Here is a 16,825-nt window from a genome sequence, read left to right as displayed (position 1 = left end):
ATCTGACGAATGAGGAGGGCCTTGGAAGGGGCGACCAGAAGCCAATCGTCCAGATACGGGAACACCATCGGGCCACAGAGGCGGAGATGTGCCACAACAACTACCATCATCTTGGTAAAGACCCTCGGCCGCGATGGGCGGGGTGGATAGTTAAATGGCAATAGGCATGCTCGAGGTCAAGGGTGGCCATCCAGCATCCCTAGGACAGGAGAGGCAGAATGACGGGAAGGGATGTCATTTTGAATTTTTGGTACCTTATAAAGGTGTTGAGGCCGCGAAGGTCTAAGATCGGCCTCTGCCCGTCGTCCCTTTTGGGTACCACAAAGTATCGGGAATAAAAACCCTGGTGATCTAGAGGCACGGGTTCTATAGCACCCTTTGATAGAAGTGTGGTGACCTCCTCGAGGAGGAATGATGGGGTAGTGATGACGACTATGGGAAGAGGTGGGAGTTCCATGAATTCGATGGAATAGCCCTTGGCTAAGATGGAAAGGACCCATTGGTCCGGCGTAATGGTGGCCCAGGCCTGTAAATATGGATGGAGGCGGGTAGGGTCGGGAGAGGTAGACAGGTGGAAGTCAAAGGCCCTGCTTGCCCGGTTCGGGTTGTTTCGGTCTGACAATCTGCTGTCCAGAGCCGTATCTCTGTCTGGCCTGGTACTGCTGCCTATTCGCAGATGGGGACAGACGTGGCCTGTAACCTTTATCCGGCGACGGCTTAGCGTATTGGCGTCTGGAGCCGTAACGAGACCACGAGCAAGGACGAAAAGGCTTAAAGGGGGCAGAGACCCCCAGTGACCTCGAGGCCTTAATGCTTTTGTCCATTTCCTGGAGCGTCAAATCAGTGGATGCATGGAAGAGACCTTGGCCATCGAAAGGTAATCTCTATGTACGCCCTGGTATCAGCAAGGAGTGCGGTGGTCCTCAGCCAGGAGTGCCTACGGAGGGCAACTGCAGATGACATTGTTTTTGAAAATGTGTCCAGAGTATGTTTGGATGAGTTGATGATTTGTTTAGAGAGCAGCAAGCCTTCCTTTTGCAGCTTCCTGGCCTCTTGACGTTTGTCATCAGGCACTGAGGTCAGAAAGTCGGTAAATTGCTCCCAGAGCAGCCCATACAAGCAACATAATTAGATGTCTTAATGCCGGGGGCTCCCGCCGAGTAAAAATGACGACCAATGGAGTCTATCTTCTTGCTCTCCTTATCTGAAAGGGTAGCAAGGGTCCGTTTACTCTTTGAGGTGGATGACATGACCAAGGAGTTGGGCTTGGGGTGGATATGGAGGAATTCCGCTCCCGTCTCCTGGACCCGATACATGTGATCCAAACGTCTGGACGACACTGGAGCAGAGGAAGGCTTGTCCCACAGGGCCTTAGATGCCTGTAGAAGGACAGTCAACATTGGGAGAGTGATCGAGGTGGAGGTATCGTTCTGCACGACATCGAAGACAGCATCCGACACCGAGGGTTAGGGTTGGACAATTGACATGTCCAGGGAATGTGCCATCCTCTTGACCAAATCTCTGTATGACGAGGGATCAGCAGATTGTCCGATACTGTAGCTTTTGTTGACGGATCCTTAGGTGATTCGGGGCTTTCCGAATCATTGGTGTCAGTATTGGAGATAAATGATACGACAAATGATACCGGAGCTGCAGGGGTATCTGGTATCGGGGCGACTTTCGATGTGGAGTGGAGAGGAGAGGGTGGGCGACAAGGTTCCTCTGGAGCTTTGGATTGTGATGCTGAAGGCTTAGATTTACAGTGGGGAGAGTGTGAACGACATGAACCACGGTCCCAGTCCGACTGTGGCCTAGGTGTCAGCCATGGCATGGATGCCGACATTGGGTACGATGTGAACCAGCAAGGCATCTGCCCCCTACGATCCCCCGGCATCGATGGGTCGAAGTAGGTTGGAGAGTGCGGTCTCAATTCCCGTCTAAGCAAGTATGAGAGCATGGGCCTGGAACAACGGTAATCTGGGCACTCATCAGGTCGATATCGATATTCGTGGCCTCTGGGTGATCGGGATCGACGGTGTCAAGAGCCCAGTGCCGACCGATCACTTTCCCAGGAAATCACCGACTGGGAACGATGTGCACGAGGCCAACGTGGAACCGTTTCCTCAACTTGAAATGGTGAGGCTGAAATTGGTCCGGAATCGACCGAAGCCTCTGATCCCGGGGGGTTCAGGTGCCGGATCAGTGAGTCCAGAAACGCAATCGTTGGCAGCTCTGGTATCGGGGTATCAACGACATCGAGTTGCGCCCGCTGGAGAGGGGGTAATGCAGAGCCTGATTGCACATTATCGCTGCTCACTTTCTGAGTGCTTCTCCTTTTTCTTCTTTTTAGCCAGTGTAGAGGCGGATGAGACTGTGTAGAGGCGCTTAGAAGACTGCCCCCCGTCTGATGCTGACTTTGCACGGTGTGGGTGTTTCGGAGCCGAGGTGGTTTCCTGATGTCGATTTGGTCGCCGTCGATAGGGAGGGTGCAGGAGTCTCAGCCGACATATTTTCCACAGGCACAGGGGACAATGTCAATTCCCAAAGTGCTACTCGAAGTCTTGCAGCTCTGTTCTTGTGAGTTTGGTTCGAGAACTTCACACAATGGCGGCAAGCGTCTGGGCGATGAGTCTCCCCAAGGCAAATAATGCAGAGTGTGTGGCCATCACGAGGGGCAAGTTTACTGCCACAGTCAATACACAAATTAAAACAACCCCCTCTTTTGGCCATAAAAGATTAAAAAGGCCCAAAAAACCAAGAAAAAGGTCCTTCGCTGAGGAGAGGAAATGTTTACCTCAGGAAGAGAGAGGGGGGAGGGAGAAGGGCGGGAAGCTGCCTGAGGCAGCGGCAACCCTCAACGAAAAGTCTCTCTCTCTCTTTTTTTTTAGATAATAATAAGAAATAAAATAAACGCTGGAAGCGAAGAAAAGAAAAATAGGGAGTATCCCTCGTGAGAGGAAAAAACGCTTCTTCACTGACAGGCAGAAACAAGCTGTTAACAGCGTGGCGGTCAGAAGAGAACTGGCGAGATGTTCGTGCCACTCTTCTTGGGCATGCGCAGTGGGGTTCCCATGCATGCCTGGAGGGGAGGCGTGAAAATCCCTTTGTGAGCTTTGCATACCACCGATACAGATCAGTGCAGGCGCATAATCCCATGGGTGTGATGCACAGAGACCATGAAGAAGATTCCCGTTTTTTAAAAGTCTGAAGACAAACCCACACAGTTTGAAATTGGGGCAAGAATCCACAGGAAGACCTGGGCTCCCCACCCCCCTTTCCCTTTCTCCGGCTTGCCCTCAGGGCTGCGAACAAAAGGTTAGGGTTAGGGGATCTTGGGGAGGCCTCCTTTGTGGGGTAAGATACCCACACTTTCCTTTTGTTTAACATTAAAGGAACAGGCTAAAAGCGGAAAGCACAACTCACAGAGTTCTGACTACTGTGTTTCGGAATGTACAGAAAGAACTCTCAAGCTGGCCCAGAATGCAGCGGTGCGAGTCCTGACGGGAATGTCATGGACATCTGAAGCTGCGCCAGCTACACTGGCTCCCAGTGGAGTACTGAGTCAAGTTCCAGGTTTTGGTATTGATCAATAAGGCCTTGAGCAGTCAGGGACCAACGTTATCTATGGGACTGTCTCTTCTGTTATGTCCCCGGGAGAGTGTTGCACTCTTCAGACAGTAACTTACTGGTGGCTCCTGGCCCCAAAGACATCCGGCCGTCCTCGACCAGGGCCAGGTGGACCTCTCTGCTGAGTACCATCAGGGCCCCCTGAGACCTTATGAAATTCCGCAGGGCCTGCAAGGCTAAGATGTTCTGCCAGGCTTTTTGGTTGAGGACAGTGACGGTTTTCATCTTGGCTGGCACCCTCTTCTGCGCTCTACGTTTGTCTTACCCCTTCCCCCCTGCCTGTAAAGCGGACCGCAGTCTGAAATGGGATTAATTTGTTTGCCGTCCATTTTAAAATGGGCTGTTCAATTATAATTGTTCTCATATTGTACGTCGCCCAGAGCCCTGCAGTAAGCAAGGAATGGGCGATTAATACATTTAATAAAATAATAACACTTCTCTTAGCAACTTATGGCAGTGCTGGGACACCCTTGGGCCGAAAGCCAGGCCCTTGTGCCTACCACACTGACATTCTTCATTAAAAAAAAAAAGAAAAAAAGATACAATTACCTGAACGCATTCCTCCAGATCCATTTTTTCCAGCTCATGACAATTCTGGAGATAATAAAAACACAGAAAGACAGAACTAAGCATTCACCATGTTTTTAAAAGCACAGGCTATTCAGGTTCTTCTTTTCTCAGTCCAAGGTTCAGTCCCCCCACCCCCACCCCCAAATGGAATTACTCTGTTGTAAACCGTTGGACAAATGAAGCTGACACAAGAATAGTAAACTTTCCCCCACCCCCAGGATCAGAAACAGGAATGCAAAAGATCAGACTCCCACAGTGCACTGGACACTCTGGCGACAAATCCGTTCTGGCCGACGTGAACAGAGCTAACCGTACGCTACATATCCTGCTCTTCTGCCCAATCTGGAGCTAGAGTAATCCCACGCAAAGGTATTGGCTGGAATAGTTTATTTCACTCCCATGAGCTCAGGTGTTTTTTTTTTAGGGGGCGGGGGGAGTTGGAACTTAGTGAGGATGTGGAAATGAGACTTCTGCAGACTGTGGACCAGCGTGCTGTAGGGGATTACTACCATGCATAGGAAGGAAGGAAAAGGCACACGGAGAATCTAAAAAACCATTTTAACTAGGGATAGGCATGAGCTGAACCATGAACCGATATGAACCGGGAGGTTGGTTCGTGAACTGAACCAGTTCGTATCGGTTTGTGACTCCTGCTTTCTGCTCCCCACCACTTTTTGCGGGGAGCAGAAAGCAGGGGTTTCCCCATGAAAAGTGGCGGGAAGCAGAAAGCAGGGGTTTAAATGGACCTGATTTCTGTTTCCCCGCTGCCCAGCTGCTTTTAGCAAAGAGCAGAAAGCAGGGGGTTAAATGGCTCTGAGCCATTTAAACCCGTTTTCTGCTCCTACCACTTTTTGTGGATATATTTAAACCCTTGCTTTCTGCTCTTTATGAACCGCCACGAACTGCTTTAAAATGAATGGAAGTTCGTGGCAGCTCTTCAGTTTGTGAACCACGAACGGTCCAAAATTCATTGTGAACTTTTGTTTGTGAGCTGGTTTGTGCCCATCCCTCCCCTTAACCAACAGAAAAGGTGAACCTGCTGGCCTTCCAATGACCCCCCCTCCCCCGTTCCAACCAAGGTTCTGAGATGTACCAGACCATGGGATCTGAAAATGTCCTTGTGAAAACCTCTTCAGCCAGATGCTTGACCTGGATGCCTTGCTGAGATTGGCGTAGTCTCCTTCCCTGGACACTCCCCTGACCACTTGAGACCCCCTCTCTTACCCTCCCTCAGTGAACTTTGCTCCCATGCCCTATTTCCTCACTTGCACTCCATTCCCAATCCTGGAAGGCTGCTGCTGTCACTCACTCAATGCTCATATGGCTTACAACACACTGGGCACTATGCCCACCCCCTGGCAAATTGTGTGGGATTCCCCATGCTTGCTTCCCCTCCGCCCCCTACTGCTCCTGAGCAGCAGTGTGTTTTCTAAATCTGCATTTGTAAGAAAGAGCCCCTGCCGCTCTATCAGAAGCTCCTCCCGCAAAGCACTGCCTGAGACAGACAGCCTCAGCTGTACCATTTAATGGTAACGTTGGCTCTGGTATTCGCCGCATCAGAAAGCGAATGCATGCAGATGAAGGGCGGCCTGAGCACACACTGGCAGATGCCCAGGAAGCAAACGGTGGAGTCAGGCGCTTACCCGAGCCAGAGTGGTAAAGCCCACATCTGTGAGCTGAGAGCATCGGGCCACTTCCAATATTCTGCACAGAAAATAAAATACAGTAAATACAGCTGCCGATGTTTGATGCTTTGCAGAGCCCATTTCCGAAATCCCACAAACACGGTGTGTGCTGTCTGTGCATCGGAACAACGCTTTGCTTGCTGGTGCCAGGTAGTTATTTCTCACCTGCTGTATCTCATGGGCTCACTTTGGCTAACAGCAACCCCACTATACTCACAGAGAAAGGATAAGCAATGTCCCGGAAACCGGAAATGTCTTTATTTATTTCAAAAGATACATATATTTTTTACTCTTCTTCCCAGCACAACTCTGGAACACTTGTAAAGAGGCAAGGGGAAAAAATCCTACATTCTGCACTTCCACTAGTTCGCCTCTGCTGCGAACCAGCTCAGCGCTCCCCTCATCATCCCTCCAACACCCCGATGCTCACCAGCTTCCCCAACCCTGCCCCCCAGGCCCGTCCCTGTTTTCCTCTCGGGACAGATTCAAGTTGCTGTTTTTATCTGAGAAACCCAGCCTTGGTTTAGGCCCAATGTATCCTAGAGTCCATCTTCTTCACTGCGTTCCACTGACTTCTGAAGCCTCTTAATGTTACTGAACAATGAGAACATGGAAAAACTCTCTTTGTGGCCTTCCCGTACCATTAACAGACTGCAAAAAAAGCAGGATACCTTCCCCATAAAACTTGCCAACGTTTACCCCTCAGATTTTTTCAGCAGCACTGGTGTGTGTGTGTGTGTATAAAGGTCAGGCTTACAGAGACATGGGGAGGGGGAGAATCAAAAACATTCTGATGCGCAGAAGTGTTATTCTATGAAATCAATACAATAAATATTATTGTGGTACCTTAAAAACTAAAAAGCTTATTGTGGCTTCAGCTTTCAGGAGCCAGAACCCACTTTGTCAGATGCATGAAGTGTTAACTCTCAGTCACTTAAGTATACCAACACACCACACAAAAGTACAAATAGAAAGGGAAGTAATGGGAAGGATGGAAGTTGTTTGGTTGCAATGGACTGGCGCGGCGGCTGCTCTGGAAATTAAGTACAGCAAATGGTTTTGCTTTTAAAAACCATTACCCACCATTAGAAAGGAGCAAGAGTCCAGTAGCACCTTAAAGACTAACCAAATTTGTGGTGGGGTATGACCTTTCGTGAGTTACTGCTCACGTCTTCAGGTATCTGAAGCTGTGAGCAGTGACTTATGAAAGCTTGTCCTCCGCCACAAACGTTGTTAGTCTTTAAGGTGCTCCTGGACTCTTGCTCTTTTCCACTGCTACAGACAGACTAACAATGCTACCCATCTTGATCCATTACCTACCATGAGCCTTCAGTACAGGGTGAGCGAAAACAATAAACATCCCATTCTCTGGTCCAGCTCCTTTTCACTTCCAGTGTTGCCCCCCCCCCCTTTCCTAGTGTTTGATTCCCATCTGGCTTAGATCCTATGACTGTAGGCTTAGATCCTATGAATGAGTTCTGCGCAAGCTAGATTGCCTCTGGTGCAGAGTATGCTTATTGCACTAGCATTTCCACAAGGGCTCATTGAAAAAAAAACAGGGCTGCGCTTAACAGTAACTTATTCAACAAGTTTCAGGGTATAAGCCTTCCAGAGTGAAAGCTCCTTTTGTCAGATACATTCAATATATCTGATATATGGAGCTTTGAAAGGCTTTCTTTCTCTCTCTCTCTCTCTCTCTCTCTCTCTCATCATCCAAGATCAGCATATATACCAGTGATCATGTAGACATATACATCTGTTACGCATCTGAATATGTTAAATAGGAATGCGAGTATATATCGCTAAAATAAAATCAATTAACATTGTTAAAATGAAGCAGTAATCTTCTACCTGATTAGACATGCGAATGCACAAAGTCTCGCTACCTTGAAAGTGGTTTCGTTACAATAATCAGCAAGGAGGAGAGAAGTGTAAAAGTGATTAGATCTGCCTGGATACTTGGGATATAATTGGAAAGGTATACATTCTCCGGATATTCTGGTAATACTGGCAATGTAGGAGTACATGCTCCATCGCCTCTACCGATCCAGATTGACAAAAACAGCGACGCCGCACATAGGGAGCACATGTGTATCTCCTCTCAAGAAGGGCCAATGGGAGAACATTGAATCTAGCCATGGTAAAAGCTCTGCGGTATACCCTGAAAATCTTGTGGGTCTCGAAGGTGCTACTGGACTTGACTCTAGCTCTTCTAGTGCAGACCAACATGGCTCCCCTCTGAAACCGTTATTCATCGAGTGGTCTTCTGTGCAGTCACACACTGGGTACTGCACAGGCTGTCCTCCTGAGCCCAAAATGGGCAGCTTAGAGGGAACATTGGTCCTGAGCCCAAAATGGAATGGCGCAATGATGAGCCACAAGGATGATGCCACAATGACGAGCCACTGATCTTGCACAAAAGAAACGTTGGCCCAAGAGGAAGCATGCTCCAGGGCACCAGCTATCTAGAACCCGTTCACAGGAGCCAAGCCTTAGATGTTTATACCTCACACTTTTCTCCCCAACAGGGACTCTGAGGAGCTTGCCACCTTATTCTCCCCTCCTCTATTTAATCCTAGCTCTGTGAGATGGGTTGGGCACAGAATGAGGCCCAAGATAACCCAGCGACCTTCCATGGAAGGGTGGCGCTTCAAACCCGAGTCCCCCCATGGGTCCCCCCCCAGAGCTGAAAGCTCACGCCCCGAGCTGCCATTTTCCAATGCTACCCTGAATGGTGGTGGGAGAAAATACCACAAAGACACACACACACACACTCACTCTCTCACACACACACACACACACACACAGACCCACTGGCCTGATGCCATGACACTGCTTCAGAGGGGGGGGGAGTGATGTCAATACACCCTAAGAATCACTGTAAACTTTATAATTCTAACATAGAGCCTTTTCAGCAATTTCTAGAGAGGCACGATGTCACTTCTGGGTTTCTCCCAGAAGTGACATCACACTGTCACTGTTGGCACCCTCCCATGTCCCCACCCTGCCCGCGGTCTCCTGTGCCTGGCATTCCTAGCCCCCCTAGATTCTAGTCTGAAATCCTAACTGCTGCATACATCCAACACACACCATTGTAGATCGGATGCTACTTACCTAAGTCTTGGACAGTTTTGCCCTAAAGCATTCAAGATGGCGTCAGTGATGTTGGAGCAGCCAGAGGCACACAGAGATTGCAGCTTGTGGCACCCCCTGCATATTGTAATGAGGCCATCATCTGTAATTTGCTATTGGGGGAGGGAGAGAAGTAAAAGTCAGCATTAATAAGGGCTTTCTTTTTCTTTTCTTTTCTTTTTTGCATAGGAGCCGTTTCAAAAGGAAAGATCTGTACAACAAATATATGTGTGCGTGCCTACACACACACACACACACACACACACACACACACACACACATCTATAGATAGATAGATATAGATAGAACTAACTTTCAGTCCCTTTCAGCAGTGAAGCAATGGCTTGCTGGAAACTGTCATGTGAAAAGCAGGATGCCAACTGCATATGGCCTCTCAGAACCAGGTCCTTTTTTGGGCTGCATGTTTCATTTTTGGCAAGGACCACAAATTGGTATACAGGATATTTTCTTGCAGGATAAAAATGTGCTTCCTGATCCAACTTAAAAAAACATACACACACAAACACGCAAGCAACTGTATTTTTAAGACATGCAACAATTAAGCTTGGAGAGAAGACCAAATAAAACATTCTAGCTTGACAGAGGACCAATTTTTCCCAGCCGGTCCTGCAAACAAACTTGGAAAGACCTCCTGGACAAGGACGAATCCCGACCAGATGGCTCTGCCACACTAAATGTTAGCACTGGGGCTGTTTTGAAGGCTTCCTCACATTATCCAAACAACACTTCCAGTACGGGCTGGTCTCATTTTTAAAATACCTGCTCCATGAGTAGAGTGGCAAGTTTTCGGTAGGGATGAAGGTGGAGTCTAGTAGGCTTTTCATGGTTAGGAGGCCACAGTCTAATGGATGTGGGGGCCAATACAATTTTAGAATAATCTGGCTGAAATAGCTATCTTATTCAACTAGACAGCCAGCATCAAACATGCAGTAAAAATGTTAAATGGGCATCCAAAATACCCAGCAGTTGGTGAGCATGTTGGTGGGGCCAGGAGAGATAACTTTCTGTAGTTCTAACTTACTGAGAACAATGATGGCACTGATCACACACCCAAATGTCTAGGGCAGTGGTGGCGAACCTATGGCACGGGTGCCAGAGGTGGCACTCCAGAGCCCTCTCTGGGGGCACACGTGCCATCGCCCCAGCCAGGCCCAGACCATCATTAAAGTGTCGAATTCTCTGCCAAATAATTTTAAGTCAATGAAAGCATTTGGGATTGCTTTCCTTACTTTGTTTGGATCATCTTAAGTTAATGTATGAGTTGCTTTTTCTAAACTAAAACCTCAGTATTCAGGTTAAATTGCCGTGTTAGCACTTTGCGATAAATAAGTGGGTTTTGGGTCGCAGTTTGGGCACTCGGTCTCTAAAAGGTTCGCCATCACTGGTCTTGGGGATGTGTTCTAAGGCTGCGATCACACACGCTAAATAATCTACTTTCAATCCATTTTCAGTGCACTTTCGAATTGGATTTTGCCAGTTCACACAGGAAAAATCTAGTTGGAAAGTGCACTGAAAGCGGATTATTTAGCTTGTGTGACCGCAGCCCAAGGGAGCTCCGGATGGCATTTGATTTCTAAAAAGAAAAATGCCAGGGATCAAGTTTTATGGAAGCCCTGCTTCTTAATTCTAATGGTAGGGGGTGACAGGCAGTTGCTCAATGGTGAGGGAAAGGCCTCTCTCTGTACTTGCACAATTGTACACCATTCACTTATTCAAGGAAGCTTACACAGCACATCAGCTTTTAGACAAAATAATATAACAATAATTGAAGTACACGAGACAAAGGAACAACATATAATTCCTATCCTTCCTTTTAAAGATGGGGCAGAACTAAACATAGTGTGGGTGGAGGCACTTGTTGAAAGAGAAGGTTAGAGACTACAAATCTAGGCCAGCATTTAAGGAGGAGGAGATTAGATTTATACCCTGCCCTTCACTCGGAGTCTCAGAACAGTTTACAAACTCCTTTCCCTTCCCCTCCCCACACCCTGTGAAGTAGGTGGGGCTGAGAGAGATCTGACAGAAACTGCTCTTTTTCAAGAACACCTCTGACAGAACTATGGCATGCCCAAGGTCATCCAGCAGCTGCTAGCAAGGGAGTGGGGAAATCAAACCCGGTTCTCCCATATTAGAGCCCGCGCACTTAACCACCACACCACTCGTTAAAACAGACCTTATGTGCCCATCTAATTCAGTCACTGCTCAGGTGAGCTGCATTTTAATAGCCACCTCGGAAGAAGATTTACCACTTAAACTACAGCTGCCTTTCTAGTACAGCTTCCCTTCTAGTTGAGAGGCTATTTGATGGATTCACTGAAACCTTCCCCTATTTCTCTTTTCTCCAGCATGAATTCATTTGCTTCTTTCTCAGTGGCCCTGACTTGAAAGGAACAGCGTCAAATAAAATTAAATAAAAATACTGCACAGAAAATGACGCACAACAGCTCAGATAAGAATGACACCTGCCAGATGCTCCAAAATAAATCTATGAAACAATCCTCAGCTTGAATTGCTGGTCCAGTTTGTGGTATTTCTTTACGTCAAGCCCTGCATTTGTGACAGAATGATTGTCCCAAAAATTTAGGAATAAAGTGGTTTACATATATTTGGCATACATGATCCTGACGGACAAATAGTCTGACTTACTATAAGGCAGTTTCATGTGATGCGACTATGTAGTCGGAAGCAGTCTTAATCTCAACAATTAGGGATACCAGAGGCACAGAACAGGGTCCAGCCTGCACTCCAGTGGTGTTCCAGAGTGTATCCATTTCAGTTCTCCCACATTATATAGGGATGCCAGCCTCCAGGTGGGACCTGGGGATCTCCCAGAATCATAATTCATCTCCAGATTACAGAGATCAGCTCCGCTGCAGAAAATGGATGCTTTGGAGGATGGACTATATGGCATTGGACCCCATGGAGGTCCCTGTCCTTTCCAGGCTCCTCCCCCCCAAATCTCCAAGAGTTTCCCAACCTGGATCTGGCAACCAATGCTCCCTCTAAGTTGTAGAGTCTTGTGAGCACAAATTCTACTTTGTGAACTACTGGCATTAAAGTTGTGAGCGAGCGATTTGGCTACTGCATAAATTAGTTTGCTTTGGAGCCATCCTTCCTGAGCTGAGACAAAAATGTGTGAGCCGGAGGCTAAGAAACTGTGAGCTGGCTCACACGAACTCAGCTTAGAGGGAACACTGCTGGCAACCCTACCATATTAAGTGGTTTCTATTCATTCCTAAGACTGAAAATAAAGTGCTGCAAGGCAGCTGAAATGGACAAATTGACTTTATTGATGAACGTTCTTCAGGATTCTACATTCCAGAACACTTGGACACGATTTTATAGCTGGTATAATAAATGTGTATAGACAAATACAATTAAAAGACGACTTACAAGATAAATTATATGTATAACCCATCAAGATAGAATTGTAATGATATATAAAAAGGTAAAGGTAAAGGTTCCCTTGCTCGAAAGCCAGTTGAGTCCGACTCTAGGGTTGCGGTGCTCATCTCCGTTTCCAAGCCGAAGAGCCAGCGCTGTCTGAAGACGTTTCCGTGGTCATGTGGCCGGCATGACTAAACACCAAGGCGCACGGAACGCTGTTACCTTCCCACCGAAGTGGTACCTATTTATCTACTTGCAATTTCTTGCTTTCGAACTGCTAGGTTGGCAGGAGCTGGAACTAGAGACGGGAGCCCACTCCGTCATGCGGCACATTCGGGTCTCGAACTGCTGAACTACTGACCTTCCACAGCCTGCAGTTCAGCGTCTTAACCACTTGAGCCACCGCAGCTCCTGTAATGATATATACCCACATTATAAAACTAGAAAATATTGTTTAAATTTAGGCTTAAGTAATGTACTAATTGTGAAAATCTAGTACACCCATCAATGTAATGTATGTATGTATGTTTTACTGTTTAATTGTCTAGTTTGTATTGTATTGTGTTAAAAAATTTAATGAAATTCTGTCCCTTCGGACAGCTATAAAAATAATAATAAAGTGCTGTACTTGAGGACAACACTGCAGTGAGAGCTAAACCTCCCTCCTCTCCCATTCCTGATCTATGATGACTACGCAGTCCTCACAGGGGCCTCTGTAACATAAGAACATAAGAGACGCCAATGTTGGATCAGGCCAAAGCCTCTGTGTCACACAGTGGCCAAAAACACCAGGTGCCATCAGGAGGTCCACCAGGACATTAGAAGCCCTCCCACTGTTGGCCCCCCCAAGCACCAAGAAGACAGAGCCCCTATCTATACCTTGTGGCTACTAGCCACTGATGGACCTCTGCTCCATACGCTTATCTAATTCCCTTTTGAAGCCGTCCATGCTTGTAGCCACCGCCACCTCCTGTGGCAGTGAATTCCATGTGTTAATCACTCTTTGGGTGAAGAAGTACTTCCTTTTATCCGTTCTAACCTGACTGCTCAGCAATTTCATGGAGTGCCCACACATACAAGCCCTCCCTTCATCATATCCCCACCTGCCACGTTGCTAATCTTCACGCATTGTCAAGAGTTAGCTCTGTGCTAATTCCTCACATCTTGCTGAACTTGCCTGCTTGTCTACCTCTTCGGGTGTTGTGGCAGGACGGGCCTGCTCTAGCATGCCAGCCTCATTTCCGCCCTGCCCTCCTAGGGGCTCCCAACTCCCCAGAGGGGCTTTTCTTTCTCACTGGGGTAGCCCGCCACAGCCACCTGGTCGTTGTAGGCATCTACCCACTGGGAGGATCAGGACTCCCAGCTTCCCTTCTCAGTTCTGAGGCCTTGCCTCTCTGTCTCCCGCTGCCCAACGCCTGGCTACCGCAGGGACCGTTTAATGCCTTGAACACCCTTGGAGGACTAGCCGCCTGCCAACCCCCCCTGGAGCCCCTTTTAATATACTGTGTCCGAAACGGTGGAGGTCTATGTGGTGCAGAGAACCACTCACAGCACCAACAGTTTAAAGCATTTATTAAAAAGAAAATGCTTACAAGTATACTTTTAGCACTGTACCAGATTTGAGCAAGGGAAACAAAAGAAATGGGTAAAAATGCAAATCCTCTGCTCCTTCCCATATACATGATGGTAAAATATAGGACAGGCTCTTTAGCTTAGCTGTTCTAGTTCTTTACAGAGTTCCATTACCTTGAAGCTCGCTCCCAGGCAAGCACATGGTCAATATGGCTCCCTCAGGAGTTAAGGGTCCTGTGTCCTCTCATTGCCTGGGCATCCCAAAGAAAGAGGGCTATATAACACTCTGGCTAAAAATTCATTACAACCTGAAGGGTTTAATACCTCACCTTTTAGCCTCGGACCCTTACCCTGCCTGGTCCACACTAATTCTTAATAAGTTAAATCAAATTGGCCTATTCCTAGAAGATCTGTTCTATGGAAGCCTATACAAGGCAAGAACAGCTGTCGAGCAGAGGCTTCGTGATATTGAATCACAAAATGAAGAAGCTTTGCTACCCAAGAACTTCAGAAATATAAAATCTTGGCCTAATTTTACTGTTGCCCCTTATTTAGTTAACATTACCTATGAACCCTAGAGATGGGCCTTTTCCAGAGCCTGTTTTGAGGCACTCCCTTCCGCTGTACTGCAAGGTAAATTCACTCGAGTCCCAATGCATGAACGTAAATTCACTCGAGTCCCAATGCATGCCCATGCATGGCTAATATGGTGGAATCAATTACTCATGTCCTCCTGTTCTGCAGATTCTATCAGGAGGAACGAGACCATCTTATACTACCCCTTCTGTCTAGATTTAGCCCTCTGCAGTCTTATCTTGACTTTAGGCCAGAAATCCTTCATAAATTCCTTTTAGAAAACGTTCAAAGCTCAGTGACTTATGCTGTGGCAAAATTTTGTTGCTTAGCTATTAGGAAACGTAAACTTATTTTAGCTGGAAAAATTGTATGATTCTCTTATTAACATTATTTTATTTTACTAATTTTATTAACTTTCTCTTGTTAATGTTTTTATACTATTCCCATGTTATGACTATTTTAATCCTTATATCAGAATTGTACTGTTTTACTGGCTCTTGCTGCAATAAATTAGACGACGAAGAAAGAGGGCTATTTTCTGTTGCACTGAGTTTCTATAATCTCTGGTTCCCCTCTCACTTGACCCCTGTCAGCCCAGGTCAAGGCAGCTTTTCCTGTTGTCTCCAGGAATCTACTTCCTCGGCCTCTCTAGAATTTGACACTCCCCAACTCTCTGCTCCCTGACTGAAGGGGGGGGGGGAGAGAAGAAGAAAGCTTGACTATCCTATTGTCTTTCCTGCTAGATCTATTAGCATTTGCAAGAAGGTGGGCTGAGGCCCCCTTCCCCCTCCCCCTTCCAGCCTGTTCTCTGTCCAGAAAGAAGAAAAAAACATTTTTAAGACACCAAGTGGGGGTTTGCTGCTTGCCAGTCTCCTAGGAGAAAATACATTTCTTCACAGGTGTTATCAGTGTATTCATGATATCAGCAGCCATCACACCTATGCTTATCCTCACTTCACACCTATCTGTATGCCTAGCAACCATGGAGCAAAGGCTAGCACAGCTAGCACAGCTGGAAGCAAGGGGTCAGCCAGGAATGCTGGAATAGAGCAGAGAGCAATAAAAAACAGGTTGCTTACCAGTAACTGGTAATCTTCGAGTGGTCATCTGTGCATTCACACCCATGGGATCTAGTGCGCACGTGCTGGATCAATCGGTGCTGTAGCAAGCTCTTTTAATGGATTTTCATGCCCAGTCCCCCGGGCATGCGCGGGAATCCCACCGCGCATGCCCAGAGGGGTGGGCACGGACATCCCGCCAGTTCCTACAAACCACTGCAAATCAACCCCTATTAAAAATGTAGAAGCTGACAGCAGCGGGGAAGGAGAGTTGGGTGGTGTGAATGCACAGATGACCACTTGAAGATCACCAGTTACTGGTAAGCAACCTGTTTATCTTCGATGTGGTCTCTGTGCTTCACACCCATGGGAGATTAGCAAGCAGTAGCCTACCTGGAGGAGGGTGCTGGCAGGTCCTTTACTGCGTAGCCGAAGACAGAATGTGACGTCCCATGCTGGTACTGGTGTTCGTACGGACGTCTAGGGCATAGTGCCTGATGAAGGTATTTGGCATTGCCCACGTAGTGGCTTTGCAAATGTCCGTCAGCGGCACTCCCTGGAGGAAGGCAGTGGAAGTCACGACAGCCCTGGTAGAATGAGCCCTGATAGGGCCAGGTAATGGCTGTTTGGCAAGTAGGTAACACAGATGGATTAGATCTACAATCCACTTTGACAGGCGTTGGGCCGTAATGCAAGTGCCCAGGTGTGGTGAAGCGTCTGAGATGAATAGTTGTGATTCTCGTCTAGTTGGGCGCATTCTGTTGAGATAGAAGAGGAGGTGGAGTGGTTTGTCTTCCGCTGATGTTGGGTTTGGGAAGAAGTCAGGTAGGAAGACCTCTGCCTGCAGGTGGAACTCTGACACCACCTTCGGCAGGAAGGAGATGTCCGGGATGAGGCAGACTCCATCTGGCAGAAAGGAGAGGTAAGGTGTATTGTGCCAGAAAGCCAAAAGTTCTCCCACTCGCCTGGCCGAGGTAATGGCAGTTAAAAAAGCCGTTTTCCACGCTAGGAGTTTGAGTTCACATGTCGCGAGTGGTTCGAAGGGCTTCCTTGTGAGCTGGCGTAGAACCAGAGTAAGGTCCCATGGAGTGACTGGAGATTTGACAGGAGGGTAAAGGTGAAGTAAACCTTTTAAAAACCGTTAGGAAATTGGATGCGCAAAAAAGAGTACATCCATCAACAGGAACATGAAAAGCC

At 47.5% G+C, this 16,825-nt stretch overlaps 1 protein-coding gene across 1 annotated transcript in view; it reads right to left on the bottom strand.

The window, feature by feature from the left end:
* Nucleotides 1–16,825, bottom strand: part of FBXL20 (F-box and leucine-rich repeat protein 20) — a 119,724-nt gene that overhangs the window by 5,722 nt on the left and 97,177 nt on the right. Inside the window, exons 10-12 of the mRNA XM_015413876.1 lie at nucleotides 8,997–9,127; nucleotides 5,841–5,901; nucleotides 4,177–4,221 (exon numbers count right to left, since the gene is read on the bottom strand). Of these exons, the coding sequence (XP_015269362.1) occupies nucleotides 4,177–4,221; nucleotides 5,841–5,901; nucleotides 8,997–9,127 (237 nt within the window). The remainder of the gene's footprint in view (nucleotides 1–4,176; nucleotides 4,222–5,840; nucleotides 5,902–8,996; nucleotides 9,128–16,825) is intronic.

The sequence above is a fragment of the Gekko japonicus genome, unplaced genomic scaffold (assembly GCF_001447785.1).
Source record: "Gekko japonicus isolate JY-2015 unplaced genomic scaffold, Gekko_japonicus_V1.1 scaffold1407, whole genome shotgun sequence".
Taxonomy (NCBI): domain Eukaryota; kingdom Metazoa; phylum Chordata; class Lepidosauria; order Squamata; family Gekkonidae; genus Gekko; species Gekko japonicus.
This window is presented reverse-complemented; position numbering and strand designations above follow the sequence as displayed.